At 37.8% G+C, this 20,553-nt stretch overlaps 2 protein-coding genes, 1 non-coding gene and 1 pseudogene across 3 annotated transcripts in view; 3 read left to right on the top strand and 1 right to left on the bottom strand.

Annotated features, from left to right (window-relative positions):
* The window catches only part of BDH2 (3-hydroxybutyrate dehydrogenase 2), a 19,937-nt gene extending 10,282 nt beyond the window's left edge, over positions 1-9,655 (top strand). The window contains exons 6-10 of the mRNA XM_006918883.1: positions 2,437-2,497; positions 3,220-3,333; positions 6,444-6,502; positions 7,050-7,142; positions 9,384-9,655. Of these exons, the coding sequence (XP_006918945.1) occupies positions 2,437-2,497; positions 3,220-3,333; positions 6,444-6,502; positions 7,050-7,142; positions 9,384-9,437 (381 nt within the window). The 3' untranslated portion in view covers positions 9,438-9,655. The remainder of the gene's footprint in view (positions 1-2,436; positions 2,498-3,219; positions 3,334-6,443; positions 6,503-7,049; positions 7,143-9,383) is intronic.
* LOC112485583 lies at positions 218-336 on the top strand (annotated as a pseudogene).
* Positions 9,656-12,114: 2,459 nt separating the features above from the next.
* The window catches only part of SLC9B2 (solute carrier family 9 member B2), a 44,554-nt gene continuing 36,115 nt past the window's right edge, over positions 12,115-20,553 (top strand). Inside the window, exon 1 of the mRNA XM_006918881.3 lies at positions 12,115-12,479. The gene's annotated coding sequence lies outside the window, so the exon portion shown is untranslated. The remainder of the gene's footprint in view (positions 12,480-20,553) is intronic.
* Positions 19,374-19,492, bottom strand: LOC112485628. Its single transcript, XR_003048511.1, has one exon. It is a non-coding gene; the product is annotated as a 5S ribosomal RNA (ribosomal RNA).

The raw sequence follows: 20,553 nt of genomic DNA, 5'->3' as shown, positions 1-20,553 counted from the left end.
GCTGGTGTTGAGAAGGCAGCATGAAAGGAGGCAAGGACCGTGGGCTCTAGAATCAGCAGGGAGACCTGGGTTGAATGGATAGTACATGTATTAGGAAGCAGCACCACCATTTCCTAGGTGAGCATGTTCTAAAGTTTTGCCTGAGTTATTATTGCATTTCAGAAGACTGGACACTGAAGTTACTTAATAGCCTGTCTTTATATTTAAATTGGGTTCTATCTACAGCCATGCCACCCTGAACGTGACCGATCTCGCCTGATCTCAGAAGCTAAGCAGGGTCGGGCCTGGTTAGTACTTGGATGGGAGATCACCTAGGAATACCAGGCGCTGTAGGCGTAAAAAATATATAATAAAATAAAAATAAATTGGGTTCTCTGTATTCTATATGTATTAAAAATGGGTTTTAGATGACAGTGATAGCTCAGTAAAACTGGAAAAGATAAAAACAGGTTACGTTATTTGCTAAAGTTGGTAAGAAAGAAGATTTTTAGGGCTTGGTTTTCAATGTCATTATATCTGAGTAACTTTTTTGGTATTTTTTATGAGGACCTATTTAATTAAGATCCTCTTTATTATATTAACAATTTAGAGTAAATATTTTCTCCTGTGCCATTGGGTCACCTCAGCCTCTCCTTGTGGTTTGTTAACCTGTCTAATGCAATGCCTTAGGGTTGTTTTAGACTCTGCTTTTAGGTACAATTAGTAGCTAAGTATCAAAACAGAAAGTAAGAAAATACCAAAAGGAAACATATATTCTTGCAACCTCACCCCGGAATCCATCCAAACTTAAACCTCTTTGTCTGAAAGCTGCTGGAGAAACTCACCCCAACAAAAGTGATTTCTTTCTCCAGACCCTTTACACTGCCTATTGAGACTCTTTTAGAAACTCTTTACTTGATTTTCATGATATAACGTATCCTGTTTTCCTTCTGTTCTCTGGTTGTTTTAACCAGCAGCTGTTTTAACTGGCCGGTCTCTGTGTTCACCGTCTCCCCAGGTTCTTTATAATCATCCTCACAGCCTCTGGTTTCGATGAGCAGTTAATGCTCATTAGGCGGGAATTCTCCCCACCTCTTGCTTCTTCCCCCAAAACATTCGTGGGTAACCATGCCCTTGCACATACGTATATTATCTTGAAAACATACATACATGTTATAATTAATACATTATAAGTTTATTTGAAAACATTTTCTAATTCATAGCAATCTTTTCATTAGATATCCCTTTAGGTCTTGGGCAGGACTCAGCAATCTGTACTTTAAACTGGCACCTCAGGTGATTTTGACTTTTCAAAATGTATTGACCACCTACTGTGCAACATGTCTAGAAGGACGACACCACCACAGACCCTCCTCCCATGAAGTTCACACTTTAGTGGGGGAATTCTAAAGGGGCGCTCCTAGGAAATGCTGCCTTAGACGGGGAGGCAGCCCTCACTGCACATAACCATTCTCCAAGCCCTACCCTTACGACCTCAACTGTCTCCATCTCTGTCACCCACAGACATTTATGCATCTCTGCTTTTATCCCCCGCTTTCCTAAATCATTGCCTCAGCCTCCAGTGGTCCTCTCTACAGGGTACCAGAGTCATTTTTGTAATCCCCAAATCATACCCTCCTCTTCTGGGTGAAACTCTTTACTGTCACCACCGCATTCCTTTCAGGGTAAAGCCCTTATTCCTAAATTTAGCCCTGGGTGACCTGTGTAGCCTCATTCCTTCTTTGCCCTGCATTCCAGCCAGACCCATTCCTGCCCCCAGGTCCATAACAGAGCCTTTATACATAAGGCTCTCTCTCTCCTTAAAATAACCTTCTCTTTTATTTTTCTGACTAACACTCTAACTTTTAAAACTCAACCCATATATTTCCTCCTCAGGAGCCTTTCCTCTAGTGTCCCACAGCCTGGATCGGTCCCCTCCCATCAACTCCCCCTATTTTATGAAGGTCTCTGCTGTCACTGGTTGCTGGTAATGTCAGCAACTACAGTTGGACTTGGAGCTCTCTGTAGGCAAAGACTGTGTCACTTACCTTTGAATCTCCTGGACCTAGCACAATACCTGACCACAGTGAGTATTCCACAAATACTGTGTTGAATGAAGTAAGAGTTGTCCAACATCAGGAATACATAGCAAGCACTATCATTCATTCGCATTCTGTTTAGCTCAGAGTCCTCTTGGTCTTGCTGATGGTCTTGTGCCACAGGAAGGTGATATCCCCCTGGGAACTGTTCCTGCCAGTAAGTGTGTGCATGCGCCACCGATTTGCAGCAGTACCGGGTGAGACTGTTAAGACTGCTTAACAGAGCTCAATGTTCATAACTAATAAGATGATTCTACAAAACTTAAGCCAATGCAAATCTTTTAAAGACGTAGTATTTTTATCCTTCAGAGGGGCTTTTTTTTTTTTTTTTTTTTTTTAATCTATCTTGTTCTGGCAGATGCTCGCTCAGAAATCTGGCAATATTATCAACATGTCCTCTGTGGCTTCCAGCATCAAAGGTAGGTCTGTCTGCTTCTGGGATCATAACGCAAATACTCACACACCTTCCCAAGCTAAGGGTTTGGAGAACAAGCATAGCAGAAATCATGAAACCCATACATAACTTCAAAACTGCATTTTAAAAATTGATATTAAGTTCCTTAACTGCCAATCCTTTTGCCTTAGACATGAAGCAGTCATAAAATTAAAGTTTGTTTGCTTTGTTCTTCCTTTCATTCCTTCTAATGGATGTGAAAATGAAGATCAAACTGGGAGAAGGAAATATTTATCCATTTAATTTATCAAAAAAGATGTATCGAACACCAGCTATGTGCTTCTTCTCCAAAAGAATTCACAGTCCTACAGGGGGCAAATGCACGTCTATGAGTGATCGTATTATCACAGCTTTGTGCAAAGTGCCCTCACTACACTGGGGAGGTAAATGCCTGTGGACATGAGGAGTAATTCACAAAGACAATTGATCTGGGCCCTAAAGAGAAGTCAAGTTGAAGACCCAGGATTGTAGTGCAAGATAATGTCACAATCTGGCACAAATGGATTTGTGAGTTTAAAAGAAAATAGCTAGCGCTATTAAGGAAGAAAACCTGATACCAAATCTTTTGAAAGGGCAGAGCGGGAGGAAGCATGACAATGGTTACTGGGGACATTTATGTGTGTTCCCATTCTAAAGGAAACTATGTTTTTTGCTCCTTCAATTATTGAATTTTTCCTTCTCAATCAGGAGTTGTTAACAGATGTGTCTACAGCACAACCAAGGCGGCTGTGATTGGCCTCACAAAGTCTGTGGCTGCAGACTTCATCCAGCAGGGTATCAGGTGCAACTGTGTGTGTCCAGGTGACTTTGGCACTACAGGGCTGTGGACATGTCCTTTCTGATATCTGGGTTGCCACTGTGAGAGATATCTACATAAGTTTGTTGGCTCCATGTTATATTGTCTCTTGTCATTAGGAAAAGTTCAAAAGAAAAAGAGCCTAGGCTTATTAAGATAACAGTCCAATAATAAATTGGGATAAAGAGGCTAAGTCATTGGGAATAAGCCATAATGGGTTTAACGCCACTCGTGTGTGAGGGGCAGTTCCAAACCATGTGGTTAGTAGACAGCATTGGCTAGGGTTTGGTGTCTTGGATGCAGACCAGGGATGACCTTGACATGGGAAAGAGGAAAAGTAGACTATGCTCACAGGACAGCAGGAGAAAGAGGAGCCTCCCAGAGCACAGAGAACTACTGAGTCATGAAAATCTCCTGGGTGGCCCATAAATTAAAAGGAAGGATTAACACCTTCCTTTATGCTATAAAAAGGGAGACAGCAAATGATGGCCCCGCAGACCGAATCTGGCCACCCCTTGTTTTGTAAATACAGTTTTATTGGAGCACATCCACACCCAGTTTACGTGTTGACTAGGACTGCCTTCATGCTACAGGCAGAGCTGAACTGTTCTAATGGACCAAATGGTTCTTAAAGCTAAAAATATTTCCTATTCGGCTTTTTACCGGAAAGTTTGCTGACCTCGCATATAAAAGAAAGGAGAAAAGCAGAACTTATTATTCGTAGAAAGGATAGGCCATTTGTCCAAACAAAAGCATTCAATAACTTATTTCTTAGGAATAAATACTCATTATCTTAATAACTGTGGGTGTGTCTATTAAATAGACATGCCCTTTCACCTGACTCCACCTACCCAAAATGAATACAAGGTGTCTAAGAACAATTATTAACTTCCTTCTTGAAAAGAACTTAAAAATTGCATATCCAGGATCAAAGCTCCTCTCAGTAGTGTACAAACTGCTGTTGAGGGGTTAGGGAGGGGTATAATTTCACAGTTACCTGTGGGATCTTTCAGAATGTGAAGGGCATGCCAGATTTGGAGAAGGGGCTGACGAGAGAAAACTGCGTACGGTACAGGCATACCTTAAAAGTATTGTGAGTTCGGTTCCAGATCACGGCAACAAAGCAAGTGTCTCAATAAAGCGGGTTGTAATCTATTTGCTGGTAGAAGGTCTTGCCTTCAATTTGTAAAACACCCAACATCTATTAAGTGAAATAAAGTGAAGTACAATAAAACAGTTGAAAAGTCCCACAGGAGAGTCTGATGTAATCCATCCTGGTCTCCCCTCAGGTTGAAAACCACTCACTCATTAGTTAAAGGGAAACTGCTACAGAATTTTCATGATGGAGGTGGTGTGCTTAATTTTTCTAGGACTAGAAAGATTAAACATAGGTAACAGTAAGAAAAAGGAGAATAGAGAAGAGACAGTTTCACTGGGTTTTAACTGATGGTACTTGAGTCCAGCTATTTTCGGTGCTATTTACCCAATGGAATAAATGGCAAAATGATTGGGAAAATTTGGTTGTTTTAGCAGCTGGACTTTTCAGGAGATTGGAAAATATGTTATCAAAAGCTGTGGAACAAGGAACTAGCTGTGACTCACTGAGCCAGTCACAGAAGAAAACCTGACGAGGAATGACTGCGTCTGGGATGGCCCTGGTGATTGTCTAGTCACAACTCTTTTAATACCAGACTTGTGTAGACTATGGCATGGTGTGTCAGTCTGTGCCATGGACACAGCAGAATCCAGTAACAATGGAATTAAGTGGAAGGCATAGGCTTGCTCTACAGCTTTAATAGCCATTCATACCAGCCATATGTAAGATATGACACTCATTTGCCTCAGTTAAAGGAAGCTGTTAAAGCTGTAAGGATTTTGAAGAAGTGTTAAGTGAAAGCTTTAGGTGCCTTTAGCACACTGTTGATAGTATTTTGGACTTTAAGGAGACTGTTGATGAGGGATGTGAGGAAAATATTATCATAAACTGGATACAAGGGGATCCTTGTTGCGTGGTTTCAGAAAGTTTATCAACTCTACTGCTCACAGTAACATGAGAGGTAGAAGACATTCCTAATGAGCTGGGTGATCTAGCTAAGGCAGTTTCCACTCAGAGTGTTGAAGAATGCCTCCCTCTAACAGTAAAATGTGAGAAGCAGCAGCTAAAGAAAGAGCTGTTAAATGAAAAGGAGCCAGAATTTGCTGATTTTGAATTCACAGCCTCTCCAGAAAAATGGTAAATGATGATAAAATTAAGAAATGATTTCCAAGCAAACATCACATCTATGGCACTCTCAGGAACGTGGTCTAAAGATGAAGTTGAGGATGTGACTGTAAAATCATTCGCTATGCCATGAGAAAGATCGTGTGGTCTCTGAAAGACTGTTCACAGAATTTACAGATTATATAAGTGAACAAAAAAGTCTGGGGAACTTTCTCTGTAGGAATGTGAACAAAGTGGGATTTAAAACTTTTCCGTGGCATTCTCTTTTTTTTTTTTAAGTAAAATAATTTCAAATTATATTTTTAACGAAAAACATAAAACCAGACAAAAATAGGAATTCGAAACCAATTAAAATAGCCAAGATAATGAGGAAAATTTAGAACCACCTAAATTACAAAGGACTGTGACAGTCATAGAGTTGTCCCTGAGGATCCCCAGAGTGAAACTGACAGCAAGAACAGATTTGAGAGAATTAAGGCAGTCTGGATCCTTGTCCTGATGAAGTACATGTATGATTTTATCTATATCTCAAGGTAGTTGTGAGGATTAATTGAGATAATACATGGAAAAGTGCTTAAAATCTGTAAAGTATCATGTAAATGTAATGTGACTAAAATACATGTCTTGGGAATTCTGGATGAGTCACCCAGAGTCCCTGCCTAATGTCACAAAGAATTATAGTCTGTGTTTTCAAAACTCATAGACATGTTATTACAGAAGTTATAAGCCTATGAAGTAAAATGGCCAGTAAGTAGAGGTAAAATTGTTATTCTAAGTCATGGAGAAGGATTTCACTGATTGTTGTATCATATGGAAAGGAACTTTAAACTTAAATTGTCAATCTCTTTTTCAGCTAAAGTAAGTAACCAAGTTGAATGTCCCCCTTTGATTTAGGAATGGTTGATACCCCATCTCTGCAAGAAAGAATACAAGCCAGACCAAATCCTGAGGAGGTATAGCTACCATATTAAATGTTTAAATCTTCTGGTTAAAAAATGCCCTTTGCTTTACCTAGAATAGACAGATTAGAGATGGAAAGTAGAAGTATGGTTGTCATGGGCTGAGGGAATGGGTAGTTGTTTAATAGGTACAGAATTTCAGTTTCACAAGATGTAAAGTATTCTGGAATTCATTGCACAATAAAAAAATACTTAACACTACTAAATTGTACACTTAAAAATGGTTAAGATGGTAAATGTTATATGTGTATTTTACTATTTTTTAAAAGGCCTCCTTTAATATGAACTTTTTGATTTGTAGATTTTAGTATAACAAAAAAAGTTTGAGTATCTTGGAAGTCACTGTAGCCCTGCTTGGTCTGCTTAGTCCACAATTAATGATTTTAATGATATTCTTACATCTCATGTATCGTGTGTGATTAAGACAGTAAGCCAGTGGTATCTCTGTAGATTTGTCTTGCCTTTGACTCCCAGAAGGTGTATCAGGTGAGTTCATACTTCAGTTCACATCACCAATGTCTGGTATGCTTTCTGGTCACAGGCACTGAGCAATTTTCTGAAAAGACAGAAGACTGGAAGATTTGCAACTGCAGATGAAATAGCCCTGCTATGTGTGTATTTGGCTTCTGATGAAGTAAGCATTGTATTCCCCAGGGAGTTCCTTATTCTCAATTGTATTTGGCCACTATTTGCTCAACAAAAAATGTCATCTAAGAGAGTTATGGCATATATATGTGTGTATACACACATACACACACACACACATTTTATATCTATATATATAGATATATATATATAGATATATAATGTGTGTGTGTATACACACATTACAAAAAATGTCATCTAAGAGAGTTATGGCATATATACGTTAAAATTTCTATACTCATATATATATAATGTGTGTGTGTGTGTGTGTGTGTGTGTGTGTGTGTATGCTAAGATGCTGCAGGTACTAGAGATATGTTCTGATCTAATTTGCTCAAAGAAAGGCTGCTTTGATCTGAGCTGCTGACTTTTCCTCATTCAGCTTTACATGTAACTAAATGAAATGGAGGATTGAAAAAAACTTAAATTGCTCAGTTTTCTAAGAGAGAATTGCTTTCAAAAATTACAATTGAAGAAACTCTGATTAAATATAAATAAATCAAATGAATCTCCAAATTATGAGAGCTTCAGGTGAGATGGGGAGAGGGTAACTAAATTAACTGAGCCCAGGAGACACAGAATTGGCATCCAGTGTTTTGGGTTTTACTGGCAATTTGTTTAGGATACTCCCACCAGTCTATTTTTCTATGAATTCTTCCTTGTTTGTCATTATGTATGGAAATTCCTAATTCTGTCTCTTTCTACTTAGCATCTGTTTAGTAAGCAGTTTCTTTCTTAATAGTTATTGTATGGTTTTAAGTGGCATACAACTGCAAAAGCAGAAACTATATTCATAAGGTATAGAGCACAAGAACATCCCCTTCTGTTTTATGTCTTTGAATATAACTTGACCAGGGAACTGTAATATATGAAAAGAGAGAAGGACAGGGGAGTAGGTGGGAGTGAGGTATATCACTGATCAGTTAGTTCCTTTTTATAGGACCTTAGTGCACACCAGGTGTTTGGTGAATGTGACAAATACAGCGGTTGAAATGTTGAGTGACAGAGCAGTTACTACTTCTCAGAACGATTAATAACAATTGTTAATAGCTGAGGAAATTGCTAGACAAAATATTAATGGAGCAATTACGTTGGCCTTTCTCTGAATGCATATCTTCAGAAGAGCTCATTTGATTTTGGGGTGCTGATAAGCTTAATTTCCTTTGTTTAGCCAGAGTTTAGGTTACCAAATATTTGGGAATATTCTGGCTTGAAATGTGCAACAAAAAGACCTTTGGCCTTTTAGAAGGGTCTAGAGGAGTCTAGTGTATAACAGAGAGCTTACCGTATTAAAAAAAAAGAAAACGGGGGAGTTGTGGTCTTTTCTTGGTAAAGTGACTAGTAACCCCCCAGTTTATCTACATTATATGATCAGTTTTCATAGATCGAATGTTAAAATTTCTATACTCATATAATGATGTCTTACCTTCTTGTGTCTTCCCTTGTCTCAGGCTTTAGATAAATTTAAAACTAAGAACACAAATTTGAGTCTTTATTATCCATGTTTAAAATATTTTTAAACCTCAAACAAGGAATCACTTCAGCTTTAATTCATTGGAAAATGAAAAATTCTGTGGAAAAATATAGTTTTTTGTTTTAACTCCTTTAGTTTTGCATGGATTTGGATATCTTAAACTAGTATAGAATATGTTTTTCATAATTTAATGGATTATACTAATTATTATTCATAAAAACTTTTAAAACATTTAGTGTGCTTCAGCTCCCAGAATTACCTATGCATATTGATTATATATACAATACAACTTTTTTTTAAATTCTATTTGATAATTGACATGACCATTTTATGATTGACACACTTGATTATGTTCAAAAGTTTATTAGTGGTATAAAATTAGTTTAGAATAGCTCTGAGTTTCAAAAGGAAAATATACTATTGTCACTTCACTTTATCCTAATTTGTGGAATGACTATATTCCACAAATGACTAACTTCTTAATTTTCTGATTCTGAGACCACACACCTAGCAGACTTTGCTTAGAATGTGACATGTGCTAAACCACCAGCCAGAGGCCAGTTAACTCCAGACCATGAGAACACTTGGCAGTTTTAAATCACCCAAAATTTAATTCAGATTTCCTTAAATTGTGTTTAAGTGAGTTTTTCTGTTACCATGAAGTTGTTTAGCTCTCTCAGTCACAGAAGAATTGAAGAAATACAACCTGTGTTAAACCTGGTTAATTGTTCTGTCTGCTTGTGTTTCTCACTACAGTCTGCCTACATAACAGGTAATCCTGTCATCATTGATGGAGGCTGGAGCTTGTGATTTCAGGATCTTCTTGCTGAGAAGGCAGTCCCTTCCCATCAACAGTGAACCTGTTCATGAAAACTCACTCATCATGTCTTTCCTGTTAAAGGAAATAGCAATCAAAACAAGCCCTTTTTAATGATGTCATTATTCACAAGAGTCTGATTCTATAAATATGTTAATTTCTTCTAATCTCTCCTGAAATCACTGTAGATGACATAAAGGTAATAAGCTCACTGCAAATGAATAGTTTTAAGAATAAACCTCATTTTGCAAGCATATAAAGCTAAAATGTGAATATGAAGAAAAAGGAAAGTTTTTTAAGTAAAAGGTATTTCTATTTTACCTCTAATTCCCAATATTCAAATATTTTTGTACAATTCTGCATTGGTCTGAATATGAATACTAATTTTAAATTTTTACACCATTATAAGTGAATATTAGAGGTAGGAAGGAGTATGGCTTCAATAACATTAAAAAATGTTTGGATGCAGAACTACATTATTTATCTATTATGTAAAAGAAAATAATCATTAGGTATTTATACTTAATGGATGTCATCATATATAATTAAGTACTATTTTCTTAGTACTTAACTTAGTCTAACTAAAAAATCTTTATTAAAATTTCATGGGCCTAAGAAAATATAGTTAACTAACTTGGCAGTATTGTCAGTTTGAGGGATATTTTTTTCGATTAAGTATAGATTTTTCTTTCACCAAATTCCAGGATAACAGAGTAGGAGTGAATTTTAGAAATAGTCTCTGAATAAACAAATACAAATGAATCATGTAATAGCAAGAAAATTTCAAGAAAAAGTTTAAGTATATTCATGGATGGTAATTCTGTAAGACGTTATTAGAAAGTTTTTTCTTGTCTTCAGTTATAGGGTTTTATATTTGTTTTTTAATTGTTACTACTTCAAAATATCAAATGGTATGGTGCACATATACAGTAGAAAATAAATGAATCTTAAGAATAACAAGGAAATTATTGAAATGAACAGTGAACAGATAACATTTTATGTATAAGAAAGAATATTTTGTAGTTGATAAAAGTTAGTTAAAATCGACAGCAAAGGATATTTTGACTAGCACTCCCAAAGAGTCTATTGAGTTTAAGATTTGTTTTAGGCTTCTAGATGAGATATTCCACTGATGAGATATATCCATGAGATATATCACAGATAGCTTGGTTTGTGACCTAGACCAAGTCACCCAATTTATCTTGGATTTTAATTTTCCAGTTTGTGAAATTAGAGTTGGGCCAAATGATCTGGGTTTCTTTGGGGTGTATCATAATCAAAATGCTGTTAACTTCTTATCAGATGAGGTATGGGACATTGAAGTTGATAAGTATGTTGTGAAGTACTTTATGCTGTAAGCAAGTACCCATGTATAACTATGAACAAATGAATTCTAAATAAATGTGATGATTCTGCAAAATGAATTCTAGTTTTAAATGCTCTGAGTTAGTTCTCTCAACGCTAACTATAAACTCTTTTAATAAAACATTATAAACAATAAATGCAAAGTAAAATCTGGCCTCAAAGTTCAATGTTTCCAAAGTCATGCTAATCAAATCGAGTGATGTATTAATGGAGATCATATGATTGAAAGAAAAGGAAAAATATATTTCATTCTTGTGGTAAGAGGAAGCTGGGTGTCACCTGAAACTTTGCAAGCTTTAGTTGAGGAAGAGTTCAGTTTAGGAAAATATTTTAGATGCTCTGAAGAAGGTTTTTGGACAGAACATAGGTTCATCCATTCTTTCCACAAAGGAGGACCCGAGGGCCAAGAATGAGTGGGTTCTGTCTGGTGGAGACATTTACTTGACATTGTCCCTCTTACTTGAAAAAAGGTGATTAAAAATGGCACTTGGTTAAAGAAGTGAAAAACAGGTAAGAACATTTTTTTAATTTCTTTAGGAAATGAAAATTCCAAAAGGAGCGCGCGGGTATATAAACACATTTAGTTGTACAGAGAATACAGAGGAAATACAGAGGAAAGGAAGACAGGGAAATGAGAATTTTAAAAGAAAAAGAATCAATCTGCAAATGGAAAGGTTACATCTAAAACGATACAGCAAGAAGGGCACATGTTAAGGAAGCGATGAAAGGATTAAGAACAGCCTTTATCCCATGACTTAATCGGTCACCAGAAAAAAAAAAAATCTTATCTTCTCAATAGCATCTGAGAAGATTCTTCTAAAAAGTACAACTAAAGGGTGGCATTAAAATCCAGAATGTAGAAGTTGGTTTAGGGAACGACAAACCAAGCCATTGGTTGCCCGGCCTGCATTCCTGGCTCCTGAAGAGTCAGCGTCCTCGGCCAGGGTACCGGCATCGCCGGGAAAGACTGGGCATCATGGCTTGCTCCTGCGGAGCGACCTTTCTGCGGAGCTTCCCAGGGAGACGCGCTCCTCCCGGCACCAGGGGTCCGCGAGGCCACCCAACGAGACAAATGACTGAACATGTACGGTGCTGCTCCGAGGTCCCGGGAAGCGGCCCCTTCCACCCTGCCCCAAACCCCGCTGTCTGCCCGGAAGCCTCGTGCAGCCCTGGGCCGGGGCCTGAGGCCCCAAACCCGACAGAGAGCGCATGGGGAGCCCAGCCCATATTAGCTCATGGCCTGGCCCGGGCGCCCTGAGCGCGCAGAGAAGGCGGGGCCGCAGACTCCAGGCTGCGCGCCCAGCTCCCAGGCGGCTGCAATAATCAGATCTTGCGGCTCCGCCTGTTGTGATAGGCCACCAGGAAGGCCGTGGCTGGACGGCCGGATGCTGCACACCTTTTAGCCTAGGGGTCCCCAAATCCGGGGGCCCTGGACTGGTACTGATCCATGGCCTGTTAGGAACCAGGCCACATAACGGGGTGAACTGTTGGGGGGAAGCAAGCAGGCTTCATCTGTATTTGCAGCCTCTCCCCAGCGCTAGCATCATGGGCTCAGCCCCACCACAGATCATCAGGCATTAGATTCTCATAGGAGAACGGGTCCCTGGTGCCAAAAGGGTTGAAGACTGCTATTTTAGCATCTCTCCTGGGCGCCCGCTGGAGACCGCGAGGTGAGTAGCCCTGGGAAAACATTAAGGGTATAAAGAACCAGCACCTGGAAGGGAACCTCGCCCCGCCAGAGACCCCGGGCTCGCCCAGCTCTTTGCGGTTGAACGGAGATTGGAATGTGTGTTTGCTGTTGTGTTGTTGGACAGGGTTTTTCTTGTTTGTTTTTGTTTTAGTTCTCAAATCATTCAGAGAGTGTTGCTACTACTGTGGGCAGGATTAGCACTCCCAAGTGCTAAGAACTATCAGATCCTGCTGACTGGGGAATAGAACCACCTGCTTTGAGCTCAAAGCGCAGGCTGAGTCTGTGGCTTTTTTTTCTTACCAGGCATCAGCTTGTTATCTCATCCTGGTTGTCTCATCCTGGTTGTCTCATCCTAGACTCTGGTGTGATATGTTGCTCTAAAAGATTAATGCCAAGAAGCCACTGGTCCCTTAAGCCTCCCATCAAGAAATCACAACACCTGGGTAGAAACAGCATTTACCTTACTTAACCAGGTCAACCTCTGTTTTCACAGAAAGACTAAGACTTTTCCCCCCCACTCCTCTGTAATGGGACCTCCACCTGACATTGCTGCTACACAGTGCTCGTGAAATTCCGGTTTACTGTTTCTTTCCAAGTCAAGAGCAAAACATTGCAATTCAGCAAATACTTGTGTGTCTTCTCTGGGCCAAGAGGCATAGGGACAAGAGGCACAGGGACAAGAGATATACATATGAATGAAATACAGTGTCTGCCATTCAGTAACTCAAAACCCAATGGATCAGAATCTACCTAACAAGTAATTAGATAGTGTGATTCATGCTATACATATGATATGAGCAAATGACTAAATCACAATATATTTTCTAGCTTATAAAGGTCTTTAGTAATATAACCCTATTGACTAGATTTTTGTCCTTTTTTTTAAGTTTTAGGATTTCCATTGTAAGCATTATAGAATAAGTGGTGAAAAGTCAGTGTAACAGGTCTGAGTCCTGAGGCCTATGCTAAACGTTACTCTGCTGGATACGGAAGTTTCACACCCACATCCATTTCTACCTGTTTCTTGTGTACCTTCTTGTACAGGAAAAACTAGAAAGCTAAAAACATTTCCAATACTCTCTTCCAACTAGTGTTCTGAATGTAAAACTAGGTTCAGGCAAGTAGATAATTTGCCTAACATTTCAATCACAGGGGTGAGGCAGAGGCTGTCTCCCTGCTATTTTTGGCTCTTTTCTGTTGGCAGAGAAGGCCTACAAGATGCCAGTGTCCGGTCTCCAGAATTGTGGGTGTTGGGAAGGACTTATAGCATCAGTGACAGCCAGACTCAGCATTGTCCTGTTGAATCACCAGCTCTGTGGTAATCAGGAGGCAGTTGAGGGAGGTGGTGAAAATATTCTGTGCTCCCTGTCCAGGCAGCTTCCAGATCCCAGCTTCTTGGACTCACAACTGCAGTGGTGTTTTTGAACTCCACAGTCCCTATGGGATCTCTTAATAGTACAAAAATAGTATATGCCTCAGTTGTTCAGTTACTAATATTCTAGAAGTGCTATATGTCTGAGTCCTGGGGCCTTCTGGAGGCCCAGCCTAGACCCTATATTTCTAGCCCTTTCAACAGTTCACTTAATTCCCTGTATAAAAGCTCTTTCTGCTTAAAATACCTGGTGTGGTTTAGGTTTTCTGCTCTGCACTGATTCTGATTAATACGTTTGCTATGTAGCCTCTCAGGGTCACGTAAACCTAATCTCTTTAGTTGCTTTAGATGGGAAATGAAATTATGAGATTAGATCAAGGGGCTTGCAGTGATTTGAATGCCTTTAGTTGGGCTATGCCTTCTGCAGTTGCCACAGACCCCCATATTTTTATTTGGTCCCCAAAACATTTGTGTTTGTTACTCATAGACTAGATTATCTCTAAATTCTCTTGCTCTACAAATGTAATGTAAAACATTTCTTCTCTTAAAATATTTACAGAATAAGTTCTATAACAAGAGATTATTGAATATCTGGTTTATGACCAATTATTTACTAGGCTACTGATAACTGGTAGACCATGGACTCTTGTTTCCCACACAAACCCCCAATGATAAAACAGATTTTCCTCAGGGAAAAAGGTTTACATCTTTTTCATACAAAATCCAGGAACATAGTGTATGGGAAGATGTACCTGCCTATGCATTCACTTGTGTAATGAGGAGGCGTTCTCCATATTTTGTAGTCATGTGTCATATGTGTTAAGGAAAGCACCTGCATGATAATTTCTAAAGAGTTTCTAACAGCCTAATAAAATTAAGTAAATCTTATTAACATAATAAAAGCCCTTTGCACTTTTAGAAATTCATTCTTTGATTTTTCTTTGGCTTATATGAAGGACTAAAAGGTTTGAATTTACCAATATCCCTTATCTGTGCTTTTTAGTACAGTACATGCATGCTTCTTTCTCAAGGAAAATCTTATAAAAGGAGCATAAAGCATTGGGGGGACTACATGGGAACTCTATGATGTACTTAATACTGCTTTAAGATTTTCTGTGACATAGGCATTGTCACCATTTTACAGATGAAGAAACTTATCCAGACCGGTAGAGTTACCCAAAATGGCCCAAGTAGGAGGCAATGACACAGGATTTACATTCAGGGTTTTCATCTCCATTTTCCTCTCACTGTTCCACATCTTGCTCACATTGCTTTAATTAATATAACTGTGCATAGAATTCCATATATACACTTTCCTTTTCACCTCTCATCCTTTATTCGTCTAGTTCCTTTGCCTATAATGGTCTTTATTTTCTTTACAAGACTAAGTCATCTTTCAAGGATTGATACAAATGTCACCTGACACCAGCCAAGCAAGGCAATACCTCCTCTCCCCTGTTTAATTCTATGCCTGCATTCTTCACATCATAATTACATTACCTAAAGGTAACAGTAGCTGCTATAACAGATTAACTCCAAAGTCTCAGTTACAATGCAGTAGAAGCCTATTTCTCCCTCAGGTAAAGCCTATTCCTCATTCATGTAATGGTGTTTAACTGGCCTTCAATTCCGTGATTCAGGAACCCAAATTCTTTCTGTATTAGGGCTTTGCCATCCCCTAAGATCTCAGAATCCTTAGTTTCCAGGCAATGGACAGTAAAAGAGAGGTATGTAGAGGATTGCATGAGAGGTTTCATAATTACAGATGAGGAATGGAAGTAGCATACATTATTTATGCCCACATCCCATTAGCCAGGCCTTGGTCACATGCCAGTCTGACCTGCAAGGGATACTGGGAAATGTCAACTATATATGTGCCCAGGCAGCAGAGAAAACTAGTTTGGTGAAGTCATATCAGTCTCTATCCCTACTACAAAGAAGAGCGGCTGCATCTCAATCATCTTTGCATCTCTTGTGCTTTACACACCATAGAAATCCAGTAAAAGTCTGATGAACTTCACTGATTGTGAAGGGATGAGGTTGCTATCTCATGTACCTAAAACTGAAAGTTACCACACTTCATTATGGTTGCTTAAGGAATGATCTATCATTTTCTAACTAAATTGCAGCCTTTAAGTAAGGAACGTTGTCAGAATGTTCACTTTTGAATTTCAGCACAAGGGCTAGAACTCGACAAGAGCTTAATAGATATTTTTTGAATGAATGAATGAATGAATGAATGAGTCCTCAGAAAAAGAGGGATAGAGTTAGTTTACATGGAGTTAGGAAATACTAATTGAGAAAGTGATGTTCGAATTAGATCTTGAATGACTAGTACATTTTACCAAGTAGAGAAATCAAAAAATGAAACTCTAAGCAGCGATGGTCGTGGTGTTTTATTGTTGTTGTGTTTGTTTCATGAGTAGAAATTTAGAAAACAATTAAATGTCTATAAGCCCAACTTTTTTTCATTCAATATTTAAATATTACAACCAAACTTCAAGTGTATGGGAGGGAAAATATATAACCTTGCAATCTATATAATCTCTGTTGACTAAAAGAATGACACTAAAAACCTTGCGCTAAAATCTTATTTTCCAGACATTTTTGAGAATTATCAACACAAAGGCAATGTTCTGATCATTCATCTTCAATGAAGATTTTGCACCATGTCAATAAATTAGGGAGACAGGTGTAAGCCAAAGGTTCCTCATCATTAGAGGATTACAGAGCTGGCTCTGCATCAAAATTACATGTTCTGTTGGCTAGGCTACTTTTGACTGCAAGTAAAAGAATATTTGGCTAAGATTGCCTTTAAAAATACAAGTTCAATTTTCTCACATAACAAGATGTCTGAAGGTATGTGGATCCAGGGTTGGTTCAGTAATACAATAATATCAGTCTCTGGGTTGCTTTCTATGGGCTCATCTTGACTTTCTCTTCATGGGTAGATGATGGCTGCTAGAGTTACAAAAAATACAGTCTCCATCCACAGCTGCACCTACCCGCCAACATACACACAAGGGCATTTAAAGACAAAAAGTGAGGAGGATTCTCCTCTTGTCTCATTTTATTAGGAAGGAAAATCTTACCCAGTGGCCCTCAATAGTCTTGCCCACAAATTTCATTGTCAAAAAATGAATCATGCTCAGCCTTAATCGACCTTTCATGATTTATCCCTAGAAGTGGGGAAGGGACCCACTGGCATACCTGACCAGTGGATCTTAAGCAGGCATGAGTCTTTTCTGCCGTGCCTGGGGAGATCCAACCTCTGGAAATTCTGATTTTAGTAGATCAGGAAATAATATTTTAAACTTACAATGAAATATATTTGCTCTTCATGGGGTGAGCGATTAGAAAGGAGAGATACAAGTATTGAGTCCCTTCTTTCCTAGGAATAACATTCTTTTATTCATATCTCATTACATGGTGTTTTACTTCGTGATGATTCAACCAAATCACTATCAGTTAAGCAAACAGAGTAGCAGTTGTTTTCCTTTGATAACTTGGTTTCATGTGGTTGGCACACCTAACGTTCTCAAATAAGATAGTTCTCTTTCAGGAAAATGTTCTTAGTCATTTCAGTAATTGTCAGGTAGATTTTAAGCCCTACTCTTTGCTTGATTTGAATTCCTCACTGCTGGGTAGGGCTTCTTTTAGGAAATGAACATTAGATCTGAGTTGATTGGCAGAGTCCAGAAATGGGAAGGTTTCTATATATATAAAAATACTTTATGAGACTGAGAAACTATGCTCCCAATGCATGAGTGGATGAACATCAAAGGTAGGAGATTTCTATTATAATTATTATAGAGCATGTACTGAACAATTAAGGAGATGCTCCTTCAGATGCATGAATGCAGCACAGAGAGTACTCCAGTAATCTATGTAAATCCTCGGTAATACCACCCCATGAAATGTTAGCCTGTCCATATCACAGACAAACAAAATAACAGGAATAACCAGCTTTTATCTATGTGATCTTTTAGCAGTAATACAGTTAATAGCAGTAAGAATATTCTACTTGACCAAGAGCCTATGGATATTTGCAAAGTGATAGTTCTCTTATTTCCTCTGGAACATTACAGAAAGCACTTTTAACCATTTGGTTACTGAGATAACCTAAAAACGAGAAGGCCGATTTAATAAACATCTCTCTGTATATGAAAGTATATTTACAGAAGTGGTTTTCAATGTGTGCTTCACTTGCCAAAAGGAACAGGTGAGTGAGTGGACAGGGTCCTGCAGCTCTATCTTTATCTGTCCCACTTGTTGATTTCAGAATAAGGTTTCATTTGATAAAAGATATTTGGCTTAAAAATATTTGAAAATGACTATTATAGAAGATTCTAGGCAGTTCCCCATCTTTGAAAGCCACAAAAAAAAAAAAAAAAGACCTTATTTTGTGGAAGGTGGGATTAAGTTACCTAAAATCAAATTACCAGGTTCTGTCTATGAAAAATATTATTACCAAAGAAAGCTGTATCACTTTCTATTCTCTAAAGTTTTAAAAATTGCATAATTCTTTTTTAATGCATTTTAAATAGCATATGAAAATTTTACTGCAAAAATCTTAATATAGAAATAGAGAAAATAAAAATTGAAAATATAGAGAATAAAAACTATGCTAATTCCATTTCTTTCCCCAAAGATAAGTACTGTTAACAGGGGTTTTTTCCCTATGTATATACACATACATATACAGAACAACTCATGTTCATCTGTTATTCTTGATCTGCAGTTCCCTCTCAAGTTTGGAGGAAAGACTAAGGAGACTGTTCCCTTGAAATCCACAGCTCTATGATTTTGGTGGTATATATCCTTAATACTGAAAAATAAAGCTTAAATGAAGCCAAGATCGTTTCTAAGTGTGTGGTTCAGTCCTGTAGGAAATTCTGGTTACTGGGAATGCTAAAAAGAAGCATGAGTGGCCAACAACCTTTGCATATGTCTTTAAAAAATACTTGCCCTGCTAATCTACAAGCAATTACACAACCACAACAGTCAGAACAGCCATGTCCCTTGGCTTAGATCCAACCTCATTCTTTTATTGAAATCTATATTTGAGTCACAGAACTTTGAATTCACGTTAGTTACTGAATTTATGAAATCTATACAATTTCACCATGTGACACAGGATAAACTTTTACTAACTTGGTTTACAAGTTATGTATCAGTCTGAATAATACAGTATCTTGGTGGAGAAGCAGAAAGAAACAGTGAATAGGCACTTTTAGTGTGTATCGAAAATATACCTTGCCTTCCCAGTTTTCAGTATAATTTTCCAATGTACAAAAGTCTCTGATTTTAACTGAATTTTAAAAAGAAAAGTACCTGAATTCTTAGACTTTTAAGGCATGCTTAAGTGGTAAGTTGTCACTTAGCTGGTTATTCAGAATATGTAAACAATATTGTCATGAGAATAGATAAAAGTTTTATTTCTGTTCATTTTGTTACCAATGTTGTGCAACCTGAATGGGTTAGTAATTTTTTTTTTTTTAACACCTCCAGCACCTGGTCTTCCTATGTGGTCTCCCATCCAAGTACTAACCAGGCCCAACCCTGCTTAGCTTCTGAGATCAGATGGGATCGGGCATGTTCAGAGTGGCATGGCCGTAGACTTAATTTTTTTTGTTTATAATAAACTCTATTACATTTATAACAATGGGAAAGTGTAAAGCTAAAGATAATATAAAGTAGAAAATAAAAATATTTATATTTGCTTATAGAGTGTGTTTTTAAACTTATTGTGGAATGTGTTTTCAAACTTAAAACTAACTGTAAGTATATATGTCTGGGTTATTAAACAAAATATTACAGCAAAAAATGTAAAAATATAATTCAGTGATTTGGTAGAAATGTCATGAGGTCAAAGATATAGATTAAAGAACTATCTCGTTTCACTCATTTTTATGCAGTTTTACTGAGGCCCGACTGATATTGGCTGTGTTAGCTGAAAAAAGTTATTTAGCCATTTTAGATTTTAGTTTTATCGTTTGAATATTAAAGAGATTAGACTAGGTAATTTCTAAATACCTTTTCGACTTTTATTATTAAACTGTAGTTCTTAGGGGAGGCGTGGCAACCACAAAAGAAAATGAGTGTGCCCTTACCAAAAAAGGGGGATGGGAAATGCTTGGCAGGCCAAAACTACAAATATCCCTTATGGAAAAGATATTTATTCCCACATTTTGTAGCCTTTTGCTATCTTTTCTATCTCATTGTCAGCTGTCACTCGTGCTGCTGTCAGTTTACCTCTACCACAATCTCTTCCCACATTTTAGTTGGTAATATCTTCCAAGAGTTTGGAAACCTAATGGGCAAAGTCATTAGAATTCTTTTCAAAATACAAGTTAATGGACTCTGAGTGAGGCCTTGAAAGCCTCTCTATGAGTAAGGAGTATAAACCTATTTTTTAATAGGTTTCATGACATTTCCTATGGCTCTTCAAAGGTCATTTCTGCATATTTTCTGATTTTTTTTTTTTTTGGCCATAACTGCCTTCTTAATAGATATATATTATAATTTCAATACCCAATGATCGTGAACAGTAAATATTATGAACATAGTTGCTTTAAATAAAGGTTACATTTTGTGATTTTCCTAAATTTAAGTGGCCTTCTAAATTGAGACAGGTGGTGTAAGTGTTCTTTTGGAAACGGAAACAGCAGAAAATAAACAG

The sequence above is a fragment of the Pteropus alecto genome, unplaced genomic scaffold (assembly GCF_000325575.1).
Source record: "Pteropus alecto unplaced genomic scaffold, ASM32557v1 scaffold5, whole genome shotgun sequence".
NCBI classification, from domain to species: Eukaryota; Metazoa; Chordata; class Mammalia; order Chiroptera; family Pteropodidae; genus Pteropus; species Pteropus alecto.
This window is presented reverse-complemented; position numbering and strand designations above follow the sequence as displayed.